At 37.1% G+C, this 16368-nt stretch overlaps 1 protein-coding gene across 4 annotated transcripts in view; it reads right to left on the reverse strand.

Moving 5' to 3' along the window:
• Positions 1-1581: 1581 nt before the first annotated feature.
• Me2 (malic enzyme 2) overlaps positions 1582-16368 on the reverse strand; it is a 71774-nt gene continuing 56987 nt past the window's right edge. For 3 of the 4 annotated variants that reach the window (XM_003474039.5, XM_013157210.3, XM_023566819.2), the window contains exons 14-16: positions 13875-13945; positions 13129-13227; positions 1582-6601 (exon numbers count right to left, since the gene is read on the reverse strand). In XM_003474039.5, coding sequence (XP_003474087.1) covers positions 6434-6601; positions 13129-13227; positions 13875-13945 — 338 coding nt within the window. In that variant the 3' untranslated portion in view covers positions 1582-6433. The remainder of the gene's footprint in view (positions 6602-13128; positions 13228-13874; positions 13946-16368) is intronic. The other variant, XR_010041429.1, reaches the window with a different exon arrangement.

A 16368-nucleotide genomic window follows, 5' to 3' on the forward strand; every position in this document is an offset into this window, starting at 1 on the left:
CAAATGCAGGCTGATCCCTTCAAGTCAAAGATCCTCTGGAGCACACCTGTTGCTGACCAAGTTGGATTTATCACTGCAAATGAAGGACATACAGTATGCAAAATATGGGCATCTCAGTGCAGGGGATGGGGTGGGGCAGGGTTGGAAAGTACCCCTGGAAAGATTTGTGTTAGGTCGGATAATTTTGCAGAGGAACTGTGGAAGTTGAAGTTCACTCTGGATTGAGTGTGTTGGGAAGCAGACAACTTTGTGGCCGGTAGCCTCAATAAAATTTCTTTATAGGGAATGCAGACTCATGAGTCAGGGACTTTAATACTCAGTAGTTAATCACAGGGGCCAGGATTTGGGGGAAGGGGAGTTTGGTTACTTTGCAGTTTAGACAGTGCTCATATTTTATCTGTACACAGACTTGATTACACAGAGGCCCTGTTTTTTATCTAGATCCATCTTGGTCAGAGTGGCCTTATCCGATGTTGGTATTGTGTGACTTGGTCAATGCTCAATAGAATGCCAAAAGTAAGTTGGGCTCTAAGCTGCCTTTTACCCATAGCAGGCCTGGCTCTTGGTGTCAGAAGCTGTTGCTTTTCATTTTCTCAAAGCACCTGCATTGATGGGGTAAGAATCCAGGGTGTTCTCTTCTGATTGTTTTATTTCTCTGTGAAGTTGGAAGCAAGGCACCTGATGAGTGATGCAGAATACAGATCTGACAGTCGGCAGACAGGGAAATGCCAGGCAGCAAAAAATGATAAGCAGTTACCAAGTGAGACAGACACCATGACGGCAGTTTTCTGCAGCCTTGCTCTGCTGTGTGGGCTGTGGGTCAGATTTGTGGAGTCTGGTTTAAACAGACTGAAGTTTGGTCAAAGCATGGTGGAAGAGGATTGAATTCTGACATTGCCAATTTATATGACTCTAATCCCTGTGCCTAAGATGCTACATCTGTGAACAGGGAAAAAATTAGTACCCATATCTTTTAAGGATACTGTGAAGTTTAAATGAATAAATATGTAACAGGTCCTGGAATAGCGTCTGGCTTGAAGAAAGTCCTCAATAGGCATTATCTATTGCATCATTCCCCACCTCAATCACTCGATCAGAAGTCCTTGCCAATCTATTTTTTTTTTTTTGAACTTTCTCATTTTTATCGGTACTAGGAATCGAACTCACGACTGCCTGCTTGCAAGGCAGGCGCTTATGCCGCTGAGCTAAATCCCCAGCCCCGCCAATCTATTTTAATATCAGAGTTTTGGTGTAATTGTGTGTGTGTATATGCAGGTAGAAAAAATCCCTTTACTGCTGAAATTAAATAAGGAAAGAGTACAAAGCTGAACAGGTGGAATTAGAGATGGGGAGCAACGTGTGAACTAGAGATGGGGTCTAACAATTTTCCAAGTGTCATGGATTTTGGAGTATGTGTCTTAGGGTTTATGATAATACCAAGGTGTGTGTGTGTGTGTGTGTGTGTGTGTGTGTGCAGGTAGTTTGAGGCCACCTGGACTATTGAGAGCCTATCTCAAAAAAGCAAAAAACAAAAACAAAAAACCCAGCAAAACAAATGCCAACAAAACCAGTCATGAAGCATTTTTTATGCACAGGAAATTTTACTAAGAATATACAAGAACACACATCTCATTACAATATAACACAAAAGGGAAAAATAATTCACATAAATATAATGTCTTTAAGATTGTTTCTTGGACCATGTATATGCTCTATTCAAGGCAATCCACTTAAAACTAGTATTCCCACAAGCAATTACAAGACTAGGCAATCCATCATTTTATCTCAAACGCAAAGGTCAGAAAGGCTAAGTGTAACTTTTTTTTCTTAAAGTCAACAATTCTTAAGTGTTACCCAAAGGAACACAAAAATATCAGTTGCAAAAATACAGTTTTATTTCTAAAGATCATTAGACAAAGTACAATTAAACAGTAGGTAAAAATTTTGTCAAATAGCTAAAATAGGCCTCTATTCAATGTTTTATATTAGTACATTCTAATTGTTCTTATCTTTTAATGGAAGTATTATGCATATAATACAATAAATATCTTCTAGAATGTACCTTATAATACAAATGCACACCAACACATGTGGATTCACAAGTATTATAAGTACTACTGAAACTTGTTTACACAAATGTGATAGCAGCTGGTGAGTCTATAAAAACTACTAAATCAAAAGATGTTAATGAACTAGCCTATATAGAATCTTTGGTGTAACTTATTAAATCCCAAACCAAATTCTTTATGGATACATCTGAAAGTTTATGAACCCTTACTTAAGAAAGGGTATAATTAATGTTTTAAAATGTAAGCATCAGTTTATCTAGCCCCCATCAATACTCATGTCCTACGTTGGCCTGCCTAAATTTACTGAAATTTGAAAAAAATTTTTTACTGTTAAAAAAAAATCCTACCAGAAGCTAGGTATGGTAGCATATGCCTATAATGCCAGAACTCAGGAAGCTGAGGCAGGAAGATCACCTCAAGGGCAATCTGGGCTACACTGTGAGTTCAAAGATAACCTGAAGTATTTACTGAGAAACTTGTTTTAAAAAAAAAAAAAAAACTTTTCTTGACTTCAGATGAAGTTTTTTTTTAGAGCTGAATTATCTTGACTATTTAAAATACAAAGTATATTCTATAGCCAGGGGTTTAGCTCACTGGTGTAAGTGCCTGCTTGGCAAACACAAAGTCGTGAGTTCGATCCCCAGTACCAAAAACAAACAAATAAACAAAACAAAGTATGTTCTTAGCTCATCTACAGAAGAGTTTTAACACTTATATGTAAAAAGTGTAAGTTGTGAATTGAGAGCTAAGTAGGTAATGAACTGTGCCACACGCTAGTCAGCAGTGTGCCTACACCTGGACACAGGTGGTCTTGTTTTGGATGGCATTACAGTGCTATTCCATTCTTCAGGACTTCCCTTTAAATGGAATCCCAATGAAGAGCTTTGAGATATATACTAATCTTGGCAACTACTGCCTACCCACCAGAACTGAATTCAACAGAATACTGAAGCTATGTGAATGTGAACAATGTGGTGGCATACACTTGTAATCCTAGTACACATGAGGCTAAGGCAGGAGGATCGCCAAAAGTTTAAGGTCAGCTTGGGGTACACAGTGAGTTCAAGGGCAGCCTCAACTACATAGTGAGACCTTGTCTCAAAAAACCTAGTATTTATCCTAGAGGATTCTGAATTCTGAATTGGCTTGACAAAAACAAAAACAAAAACAAAAAAAACACCTCTAGGAGCTCTGGGTTCCCTACCAAGGAGGACTTTCTTCACTGGCCCCATCCATTTTAGGCTTTGTTTTCTGGGAACAACTAATGCTCCACACTCCTTAATAATCATTATAGTCAGTCTAAATTCATTAGTGAGTCTTTTGTAAAAATGTAAAACCCCATTTCTCCAGAGGCTGATAACTGAGAAAGAACAAAACATAAGGAAGTGTTATTAGAGAATAAAATAGAACCCCCCCCCCACAGATGTCCATCAGATAATCTTTTACAAATGAATACTGGTTGCTAGATTTCATTTACCTTTGTTACATATCTTTTCTTATTAACTACAAATCTATAGTCAAATAGTACTTTTATTTTCAGAAAAACTTGTTTAAAAGTTCTATATTAATTGTTAGCATCTTGTAAAAACCTAATAAAACCAGATGGAAGCTATTCTATGCAAAACATAATCTCAGTTAACTGTTCTCATGTAGACTGAAACACAGTTACAGAAACACTAAAACTACACACCTCTCGGCATGTGCTCTGTACAACTGCTGGGAAGACTGTCAGAAATGCAGAATCTCAGGCCCCACCTTGACCCCTGCACCAGCATCAGCACCAGCATAATTGGTTCTCCAGCTGATTTGTTGTCCACTCTAAGGCAATGATTGTGAGGGGAAGAGCTGTGTATCAGAATCATCTGGAAGCCTGCGGAAAATACATCTAACGGGGCTCTGCCCTGTTGGTCTAGAGGGAGAGGGAACAGAGGCATCCCCATTTTAAAGACTGTTTACAGTGATTCTGAGGCAGCCTCCTGATTGAGAATCCGTCCTTATGAGCTGGGCATGGTGGCTCATGCCTGTAATCTCAGCACTCGGGAGGCTGAGGTGGGAGGATCGTTGGGAGTTTGAGACCAGCCTGGGCTACAAAGTGAGCTCAAGGCCAGTCTGAACTGCATAGTGAGACCCCGTCTCAAAGAAGAAAAAAAAAAGAGAAAGAGAATCCGTCTTTAGCTGAATTTGATGGTACTTGCTGGTAATCCCAGCACACCAGGAGGTTGAAGCAAGAGGATCCCAAGTTTAGGTCCATCCTGGACACTTAGACTGTCTCAAAAAATTATAAAGGGCTGAGGATATACTCAATGCAGAGAGCCTGGGTTCAATTCTTAATACTGGACCAAACAAAAACAAAAACAAAAAAACCCCTCAAAAAAACCAAAACAATAAAAATCTTTGAAAAATATTTTAACCAAAACTAGAAACTTTCCCCTTATTATTGTCAATGAACCTTCCCTCATTAGTTATCTAGTTTCTTTCATAACACAGGTGGTGGTGACAGATGAGGAAAACATGGATTTATCTTTCTTTTCCTACTACTTACTAAAAATTAATTTATAGAATTTCTTTAGTTTTTAAGATAATTTTCTTCCTAAAGGTTCTTATGGAAACCCCAAATATTTACTCTTCCAATTTGATGCTACTATGGCCATTTGTATTCTTAAATACTAAACAGTATTAAATTTAATTTATAGCTAATAATTGATACTTCTTCAAATACTAGTTTGTAAATAATAAACATAAGTAGATTTTTGAAAAGACTAATTCAACGTATGTCCCTGCCTTTAATCAACACTAAGCAAAAACCAGGCTCCTAATTATATTTACACTATTAAAATAAAGTACATATTTCACACAGAATATTGGTAGAGGTGATTTTATTTTCAAAAAACAACATGAAAAACACAAACCTTTCATCTTTAATTAAAAGAATCAAATTGTGACCTAATTCCTTGTTTTTTTGAGACAAACTTCTGACTTTAAATGGATTAACCAACTATATTTTTCAATATTCCAAATGGCAATCCCATTTCAAACTTTTTTCCCCTGGTGGTCCTGTGGATCAAATCCAGGGCCTTGTACACACTAAGCATTCTTAAAATAATAAGTTATGTTCAAAATTTATTATGAATCAATCTCAATAGGCAGATGAGAAGACAAAAAACAAAAAAGCCTCTTTTACCTACAAATATTAAATGTGTTTACTGATAAATATCTATGAATAATTTGTTTTTGTTGTTACTATTTTAGAAAGGCCATTTAGCAGTTTTATCCTCTTGCAGGGTGTGGTAGCACACATGTAATCCCAGCTACTCAGGAGGATCACAACTTAGCAAGAGCTTGTCTTAAAAAAAAAAGAGCTAAGGATATAGCTCAGGATAGAGTACCTTGGGGTTCAATCTAATCTCAAAGGAAAAAGTTTTGCCCTCTCAAAGCATCCATGATGGGTAGATACTACAGTCATACTATTTCTTAAGATGTCTTTGAATTTTCCCCTAAAATCTCCAGTATATACCACACAACAAAACTTGGTCTTTTAGCCATTTTACAGGATTAAAAATGGCATTTCCTCGCCACAACACTTATTCCTTCCCACTCAACTCTGAAAAATATTAAATCCATCTTCAATACAGAAAGAGTTGTCACTACTAACAACATTCAAAGGAATATATGATGGAATCCCAAATTATATCAAGTAAGAAGAGCATCACTGTTGGGATAATGGTATATTTTCAATAATGGAATGTGTTCAGATGTGAATCAGAACTTACTTAATACTGTTGCAAATGACTGTTTTCCTTGTCTACCGGCAGCAGTAGTATAATTCCCATTATTTTCTCATAATGTTACACTTAAACCTTGATTTAGTTGCAAAAAATGGGAAAAAAATTTTCTATTATAAAGGAATTTCAAAGCATTAAGATAAAATAAAGCAGATATTTTTAAAGGAAGTTTTAAATACTGGTACTTTGGAGTTTGGTTAAAATGTGTTTCTATTAAAAATTCACAGAAGTAAATTTCAGTGAGGGAAGATTATCATCTGTAACAGTAAGTAACAATACCTTGGCAAGAATGAACAAGAGTGGGAGCAAAGGCATCCACAGAAGTATTTTTTACATCTCTTGCATGTGGTAATGGGCTACAAACCAGGACTGAAGCATTATGGTTACTGGTGATAGGGTGCTGGTTCCCCTCAAGACAGTCAACACATCTACCCCAACCAACGTGTAGACTCATGGAAAAAGTAAGTCAACGAAAGCAGTGGGGAAGAACAGAACGCAGATATTCTCTCTTTTGTTTAAAACAAACAAACAAACAAACACGGGTTCCCTGATGTATGGAAAGTGTTTATCAGTGCAGTGCTTCTATTCTGTTATTGGGGGAGGTCTTGATGCAGCTTCTGGCCACTCATACATATCTGGCAGCAGGGAATCATATTCACTTCGCCATATTCTTTCTTTAACATACTTGGCCTTGTCTTCAGGTTCTGGATATCGGAAAGCCATTTTGTTAGTATATAAGTATTCTGTAACCTGAAAAATAAGTAAAATTATTATGTAGGATCTGAAATATTAACCTATCAGAAGAAAGTACTATTATTTCACATATAAATGAATTTAAAAGAATATTATTTTTTTTCCAAAAATAATACTTTAACTCTTTTCAAAACAATGTAAACCATAAAATAAAACTCACCTATCAGGTCATAGTAAATCTGATATACTTTAGTCACCTCCCATGGTCTCAATAATTAATCACATTTCCCCAATATTTCAACCCAATAAGTGAACTTAAGTTTTACCATGTGTCAGTCCAACAGACACATGTGGGTGATTTGCCCAGCATGTTTTTCCTCACATCTCTGCTGAAAGGTGGGCTGAGAGAGCCACGGAGTTAGACTCTAATTCTAGCCATGACTGACTTGACTAGGTGAGACCCTACCTCAAAGGGAGCCAGGCATGTCTACTCTAGAAGTTTAATTGAGAATCATGGAAATTATCATAAATCAGGTGTTGGCCAGTTGGAATAAAGTGGCGTGAGTGCATTTCTGATCTCTGCAACCAATCCACACACCATGGTAAGTGATGAGAATAAATCCTTTGTGCCTTGGTGTGATGTAAAATGAGGAGTACAGAAAGCGTCCTCACAGGGTAGAGCACTGTGCCTGCCACAGTTACGTTTACAAACTATAGTTTTATTTCAACTTGGAAAAGACAGATTAAGAGAAGCAAGTAACCCCAGCAATCTGGAAGACTGAGTTAGCAGGATCGGCTGGGGATTTAGGTCAGTGGCATAAGTGCTTGCCTTGCACTCTGGGAGACTGAGTTAGGAGGATCACAAGTCTGAACTCAGCTTGGGCAACTTAGTGACTTTGCAAGGCCCTGTTATAAAAGTTTTAAAAATGTCTGGGGATGTAGCTGAGGGTAAAGGCCCTGGTACAGAGGGAAAAAAGTGTCATGAGACATGGTTATAAAACAAAATCCTCCTCTAATTCCCATTCCAAATTGCGACCACTACTAATGTTTCTTCTTTCAGTTTTCCTAAAGAAAAAATTAGTAAAATGGTGATTAAGAAAATAATCCTTAATCCTAGTACAAGCTGAAGAAGCCAGCAGATTCCAAGACCAACAGCCACAGACAAGAGAGACCTCCACAAATGGCTACATTCTCCAGCCAAGTGCACAGAAGGTCAGCCTGACAAGGCAGAAAATCTTTTGACAATAACCATTCTACTCTGGCCAAACACCTTAGAAAATACACTACTGTGCCCTGTTCTACTTATGTTAACAGAAAGTTGAGCGAGGATCTTAAAGACTTACACCAAGCTGCAAAAAGGTAACCCAACCACCCCAACAGGTGGGACAAAGAAGGCCAAGGATCCAGCCAGGGTTTTCATCCCCGAGGTCAGCAGGAGGATATTTGGGGGTTTTTTGGCTCTGTTGCCCAGACTGGTGTCTCAACTTGTGGGCTCAAGTGATCCTCCTACTTCAGCCCCCTCAGCAGCTGGAGAACACATGCCACTGTGTCCAGCTAGCAACAGAGGTTTTGCTTCTCCTTCCCCACCCCTGCACACAGGCAGCAGAGACCATGTGGGGAGCACAGATTTCGAGCCCTAAGCAGGGAGTAACAAGTCATTCCTTCAACGCCAGAAGTAGGGGACAGTCAGGATTTGGTAATAAGCCTCTAGTAATGAGGTCACCAGACTGCAGGGTTAGCAGGGAACAGTGGTGACAAGAAGCACCCTTCCCAGGTATCCACAGAGGCAGAGTGTACTTCTTCACCTGCAGTGACAAGGCCACAACAGTGTACGAGAAGGTCATTTAAACAGGCTTCAGACTCTCTTAAACATTTAGGTCTTTAAAAAAGTACAACAATCAAAAACTATGCATTATAACAAGAATCAGAAAGATATCAAATTATAGAAAAAACAACAAATATAAGAATAAAGGTGGCAGAGATGTTAATATTATCTGACAAAAAAAGACAAAAATTATTACCTGACAAAGGTTTTAAAGCAGTCATGATAACACCTGGGAAAGCAATTATGAACAAGCTTAACACAAATGAAAGTTAGGAAGTCTCTACAAGGAAACCAAAACTATCATCAGTAAAGAAACAGAAGATACACAGAACCATATAGAAACAGCTCTAAAAAGGCAAATAAGCAAAATAGAAAATTTAGTGGGTTAGATTAACAGACAAAAGAATGAATAAAATAGAAGACAGAAAAATAGGAATTAACCATCTGAAAACAGAAAAAAACAGATTTTGGGGAGTATATATGTTCCTACCTACCTAGAGCAACTACTAAAAAGCTATACAAAGAGATAAATAATTCTATAGTAGGATTGAGGATGTAGCTTAGTGGTAGAGCATTTAAACCCTATGTTCAATTCTAAGCAACATACACACACAAATGCAAACAACAGAAAACACAGCAACCCTAAATGTGTTCACAATCAACAACTGCTGAATTAAGAAATAAATCTGCAATTACAGTTTGGATTATAACACTCCTCTTTCAACAAGCCTTAGGACAACTAAACAAAAATCATTAAGAATATAGAGCTCAATACTACCACTAGCTGGTAAGAGCTAGACATTTATAGGATAAGCCATTCAACAGCAGCAAAATACATACAGAAATTCTACATATGTATGCACTAAACAAAAAAAGAATTGAAAACGACAAATCTAGAACAATAGCTGAAGTCAGAGCCATGCTATTTTAAAATGTTTTTAAGTCTGCTCAGCCTTTAATAGCTTGCCACTACCCTCAAAATAAAATTGCAGACTCCTTACTGTGATTATTCCAATTACCCTAACCCATCTCCTCTCTTTCATTTTAAATATATCTTGCTGTCTTCCTCCACCGCACTCCACCTCACTCCAACAGTTACGCAGTGTCTTACTCTGTAGTTAAGGCTGGCTTGGGATTATATAGCCTGGGCTGACCTCAAACTCAGCATCGTCCTGCCTCTGCCTCTGACCGTTGGCATGTGCCACTGTACCCAGCTGATGTTTCTCCTTTACGTCCATTTTCTAGACAAATGGGACTTGTTACAATACCACATAAACCCCTCCCACATTTGAAAGTCCCCTGTATGAAACCTCCTGTCCTCTAATCTAGCTAATTCTTCATCCTATGACATATATGATATTGACAGGATATCAAGAACACTTTGCCAGAATAGAACAAAGATCCCCATGTCTGTGCTACTCAGAGTTCTCAGATAAGCAGCATCAGCATCGCCTGAGAATTTGTTAGAAATGCAAATTCTTGAGGTCCACCCCAAGATAGAATTTGCTAGAAATGCAAATTCTTGGGGTCTACCCCACGGTTCTCTATGCCAAGAGAATATCTATCCCAGACCTACAAAGTCTTTTACTTCCAGAGATTGCTGGTAAGGCCCTGAGCTCTGCTTTAACAAGCTCTGCAGGTAATTTTGATGCATTTTTCAGTCTGAAAAGCACTTTCACCTGATAAACCCTGTTGTCTTATAGGTAAAGCTCCTATCTTCTATATTTTAGGGTTTTTCATTTAAATATAAGTGGACAGGAGTTTTTATTTCTGATTAAAATGTAGAAAGTTGCAAAGCACATCAATTATAACAATAAGAACTGAACAAAAAGAGAGACAAAAGATGGTAAGGAAAAACAAGACACAAAAACTCTTGCCTGTAGCAGAGCATGAGACAGGGTATTAGGTACTGTGCTGGCCACTGCAATACAGGTAAGTGGTGAGTTACATTTTTAAAGCTGACAAAAATTAACATTAACTAGTATTTTAGCCACAAGCTCCACACAGGAGGATAGGGTGGGGTTTGCACTCATTGGCAACCCACAATTCTCTAGACATACATACAGCAAGGACTACGGGAGAGGTGTGAGATTAAAGAGAGCCCCTTTGGTGATGTGAGCCAGCAGGAAGTGAGCTGGTGACCCTAAAAGAAGCACATGCAACCCTGTGGCTATGGTAAATTCTCCAACCCACAAGGCTAAAAAAGGAGGTAATTGGTGCTTGCAAGTTGGGATAAAGAGAGAGGCAAAGTCCTACCTACTTTCTGGAACCTTTTTTTCTAAAAAAGAAATTCCATGCTACAGAAGAAGTGACAAACTCTTTACCCTGACCCAGGGAATGGGGGACAAAGGGTGGGTATGCATGTGACATAATAGGCTCATGATGCTACTAATGGAAGCAGAATTCTGCCCCCCTGCTTTTTTCTTTGCTGTACTGGGATATCAGGCCCCAGACCCTGAGTGGCCTAGAGTAGCAAGCATTCCGCCACTCTAATCCTAGGCCTCCCATGTAACAGAGTGAGATCTTACAGACACTTTCCAAAGTCTGCTCCAACTACAACTGTCTTCCATAAATTTTAAAGTTGAACTCTATCAATTCTATGTTCTAAAAAACCTTCAAATGTTATACACTCTAAGGTAATCTGATTCCTTAGTTTGGCACTAGTACATGGCTATAATATAACTTTCAGATCTTCTCTTATGCCATTTTCCTACCTGTACCTTAAAACTCCAGGTCAAACAGGCCTGGTTCTTATTCCCTAAAAATATTATTCTTACATATTCCCAATCTTTGCTTAGGTCATGAACATCAAAATAATGTAAAAAACATTAAAAGTCAAAAGGACAAAAACTTCAGTCTACACTGAAGTTGAAAATGTGCATAATAAATTCCAGATCTTATTCTGCTGTTTAAGAAAATCTTAGTAAACTAGAATATAAGCCTACTTCATCAGTTACACATATTAAAAATAATTTTTTAATATGACTCAAAAATATTCCAAAAGAACTGAGAAAACTATTATGATAATTAAAGTTGTTCAGTAAAGCAACTGGTTCCTAACTGAAATTCAAAAGAACAATTTTCATATTAGAAATGATCACCGAACATGGTAGCACATGCCTATAATCCTAGCTCTTGGGAGGCTGAGGAAGGAGGATCACTGTGAGTTAAAGGTCAGCCTGGGTTACATAGTAAGTTCAAGGCCAGTGAGAAAATAGGAAAAGATAAAAACTTCATTATACAGGATAACAAAAATTATAAAATATTTGACACAAGTGTTGAATTTACATGAATAAAAGAACACGATATACTGAAAAACTTAAAACGAGATTTTAGTAGGTAGAGAGATTGACTGAGAATGTCTTAGTAAGAAGGATTCAGTTTCACCAATTTATTTACTTTTGATACTGGGAATCAAACTCACAACCTTGTGCTTGCCAGACAGGCGCTTAGGCCACCGAGCTAAATCCCCAGCCCACCAATTTAATTTTAAACTGTAACATTGAAGCTGGGGGTGGTAGTGCACATCCATAATACCAGCACTCAGAAGGCAGAGGCAGGAGGGTTTTTTTTTTTTTTTTGCCTTTTTGAGACACAGTGTCACTATGTAGCCAGGCTGGCCTTAAATATGACCTTTCTGCCTCAGCCTCCAAAATACTGCGATTGCAGTCATGCACCATCATGCCCAGCTGAGGCAGGAATATTACGAGTTCAAGACTAGCCAACACTACACAGTGAGACTGATTCAAAATAATCAAGCAACCAACAACAAACAGCAAAGTCTTCACAAATGTACACATCTATCTGTACAGAGGATGTTCATGTGTAACAGTAAGAAACTAAAGACGCTCAGATGTTCAAAAAATAGAGAAATCATTATGATATATCTAATAGCATGCTATCCACCATTAATAATTACACATGAGAATAAAAACTATTATTACTTTGCAGATTATTCACTTTTAAAATTTTTATTAGTACAGGTTTTCAGTACATAATGATTACAGTCTTTGTGGGGAGCGGGTACATGCATATAACAGTTTAAATCTTTTTTCATTCTCTTTCCTTCACCTCCCTCCATACTCCTTCCAATCTTGGTCTTCTTCCTTTTTGTAATAAATTTCACTATTTCCTTTTACCTATCTTTTATTTTTCTCTTTATACTTTGGGTTTCTCCTATAAGAGAAACCATGCACTATTTAACCCCATGTGTCTGATTAATTCACTTAACATTATGTTCTAAAGGTTCATCAATTTTCCCACAAATGACCGAAGTTTATCTTTCTTTATGGCAAAGTGGTACTCCATTGTATACAACTACCATACTTTCTTTATTCATTCATCTGTTGATGGACATACAGGCTGCTTCCAAGACTTAGTTATGAACTGTGCTTCTATAAACATGAGTATGCATGTGTTAATGTAATATGGTATCTTTAACTCAGAGAATTATTGACTTACATGGAATAGATTTACAATATAGCAAGTAGAAAAGGATAGTAAGAAACCAATTATAAAAACAGCACAGGTGACTACATGCATGTGTACATGCATACTATGTGTTTTCAAAGAAAAAAGAGACTAGAAAGCAACAAGCTCAAAATAATAATGTATATTATATTCTGGTAGTAAGAATATGGGTGTCTTAAAATTTCTTATTCGTATCCTTGTAAATGTTTCAAATTTACCTCCAATGAGCTTGTATTATTTGCAGAAAACAATGTCCTTATAATTTTTATGAAGAGTACAGATTACTTACTTTAATAGCAATGTTAATAGAAACTTCCTGAATATTAGCAAGTGGTGGGTAAAGTCTCCCTTGGGCTAACTCTTCATCTGTCAACTGACTTGTCAGTGCCTGTAAAGAAAACCAACATTTTACTTTTCTTTGTTTACATCACAGAGAGAATTAGTGAAATGAAAAAAAAAGTATTAGAAGAACCCAAAAATATAGGTGACCAAATTCTAATTTCTTGTAGAAATACATTAAACCACTGTATAAATTAAAGCTATTCATCACTAAACAATAAAGAAATGGCTAGGCCTAAAGACTAATCAATACATTCTGTTTAATATATACAAAACTTGGCATAATTACATAGCTATTAGGAAAATTAACATCTGTTAACAGAAGAACTCAGTGCAAAATCTGCATCTCAAACAGGCCAGCACTCCAAATAATACCAGTACTTGTTCATTAAAAATATGGAAGGAGTTATGTTTTATCTAAGCTGTCACAATGCCATATAAACATCTACACATGCACATATATATACACATAAATAAATACAGATATTTAAGTGTTATAAATATGAAAGAATTCATAGCTTATAATCAAACACTTAAAAATCATGATTTTAGAAATTAATACAAAGGTAGATAGGCAAATCAAAAAGTACTGGATGGGTAAGTTCCTTTTCATTAATAAGACAGATTTAATCCATTTTCTCTGCTTTAAAAAAATCTACTCATCTTTACAAAAGAAACAATATTTAAAACATTTACCTTGGCAGCTTCAAGGAAAACATTGTCACTGATATGTCGGGTGTGACACAGAATAACAGCTAAAGCCACACCTAGAATACATTTTAAATAGTTTATTTACTAAGATCGCTTTGCAACTCATGAAAGGAGTTAAATTCCTATACTGAAGCTAATAAATGGTAATCAACCCCTATTCCAAACAGCCTTCTAAAAGAAAGCAAAAATCTAAGTTAAATCAAATAATCCTTATTAACTTAATCACTAAAGAAACAATTTTAGAAGTGGCTTTTCTCACTTTAGCTTTTACATTTATCAAGAACACAAGTGCACACAACTTACCAACCCTTGTTACAAAAAGTGTAAGTTGCCAACTCACCTGTAACCCTCCACTTCTTGCTCAAAAGAGCTAGTCACTTTAAATTATTTTAGCTTGTTATTTAGTATTTCTGTCATTCTTAATTTGGTTATATTTCTTTTAATTTTCAAGCCTGAGCCCTCATTGATTCCTTGTGGGAAATACATACTTAGCTCTCTCTTATATTTCCAGCCTTCTCTGTTCTTCCCAATACAGCATTACGTATAGTTTTGGTTCAGTTAACATTCAATGCTTATATGACTTCGCAAGTACTATTTATAACCAGGCCATGTGTTAGTATTGTAACGTAACTACTTCTACATAACTTTTTGTTTTCCCCGTTTTATCATCCTGTTTTTTCGTTTCCTTTGGTTTTCTCTGCCTTACTATCTTCGATCTTCCATTCTGGTACTTCATGTTTTCTCTTAATTTTGTCCTCTAGTGTAAACCTCTGGTCAGATTATTTTCATTCTAGATATGGAAATCCAATTAACAGCACAGGGATTGTTATGATTTATATACCTAGATGTTCCCCCAGCGTCTCACACACTCACAGGTGGGGTTGTGAGAGGTGACCGGATCCTATGTGTGACAGTAGGCCAGCCCACTGGTGGGTTTACAATGGGTGTGATGTGGGGAGGAGGGAAAGCTGATGGCAAGAGCTGGTCACTGGGGGTCTAGCTTAGAAGTACATGCGCTTCCTCTTCCCCCTCACTGCTTCCTTCCTGCCATGCCCCTCTGCCATGCTGCCCTGCCTCAGAGCCAGTTGACTGTGGACTGAGACCTCTTCAAACTGTGAGCCAAAATAAACCGTTTCTTCTTTAACTTGCGGGTGGTCAGGTATTTTGGCTCGGCAATGGAGAAGTAGTAAGTCCTTTTCCTAAGCCTCATGTCTTCCTAGTTTTTTGTTACTCTCTCTGGCAAGGCACATCTTCCTGTGGTTTTCTAAAAAATACTACAGATAAAATATATGTTCTTAAAACTTTGTATTTCTAACAAGTGTTTACTTTTTTTTTTTACTTAAGTGATACTCTGGGTTTGAAATTTTATTCTGGAAATAATTTTCCTCCAGAACCATAAGGTAACCATTCTAACACGCTCTAGCTTGCAGTGCTGGTGACAAGACCACTGTCAATCTGGCCCCATACTTTCAGGTGATTGTTTTCTGCTTCACTTCAAGAAGCATGTAGGCTCTCTGTTTTTGTGCCTGGTATCCAGAAACTTCATAATGCTATACCTCAGGGTGCACTTTTACCCATCATGTTTGACATTGAGTAGAAAACCCTTCCTATTGGAAAACTTGTCTGTCCCTTTTTAGAAATGTTTGTAAAGTCGTTGATGACATTTTCCTATTTTTCTGTTCTTTTGTCCTGAAATTTTTATTTTCTGATATTGTACCTCCTAGAATAGCCTTCTAATTTTTTTCATTGTCCATCTATCCTTTGCCCTATTTCAACTTTTGTGATCTATCAGCTATAACATTCAGATTTTAAACTTTTTATTTTAAGAGCTTGTTTTATTGTCTATTTTTTTAAAGTTAAAAAGCAAAATTTGTCCTATTTTAGAACGTGCCAGTATTTTGTCTCAATGATAATACTGATCATCTTTGGTTTTTTTAGAAATCAATCTTTCTTATAAGAGACTTTCTGTAGGTGACTAGTAGCCTGAACCTTTTTTTCTTTTCTTTTTTTGAGACAGGATAATTCAGGCTGTCCTTGAATTCACTTTCAAGCCCAAGACTTGGAGCAATCCTCCTGCCTGGGCCTCCGAAGTGCTGGAATTACAGGTATGCATCACCACACCCAGCAAGCATTTTTGATATTTAAGGTTAAGAGGCATACTTGACTTAATAAATGAAAATGTATTAAGGTTGGTAGCCATGAGCCAAGGGTTTACCTACTCTGAGCATCATCAAAGAATGACCTGGCTTTTTTTTTACCTTTCTATTTATGGCAACTCTGTTCTCAAAGCTGTATGTGTCTGGTACCTTACTGTTTATAGACATGTTTTGTTCTATTCCAAGAGTATCCTACTATCATTGATCAGAGATGGGCAGGGTGGTCACCTGATTGTCCAGGGATCAGAATAGGATTATCTGAATCATCCTGCCCTCCCCTCTCCCCCTCATTCATTTATATCTATCTATATTTATATTATGCC

The sequence above is a fragment of the Cavia porcellus genome, unplaced genomic scaffold, assembly GCF_034190915.1.
Source record: "Cavia porcellus strain 051 isolate PalLab524CR breed Dunkin Hartley unplaced genomic scaffold, mCavPor4.1 scaffold_20, whole genome shotgun sequence".
In the NCBI taxonomy this organism is placed as follows: domain Eukaryota; kingdom Metazoa; phylum Chordata; class Mammalia; order Rodentia; family Caviidae; genus Cavia; species Cavia porcellus.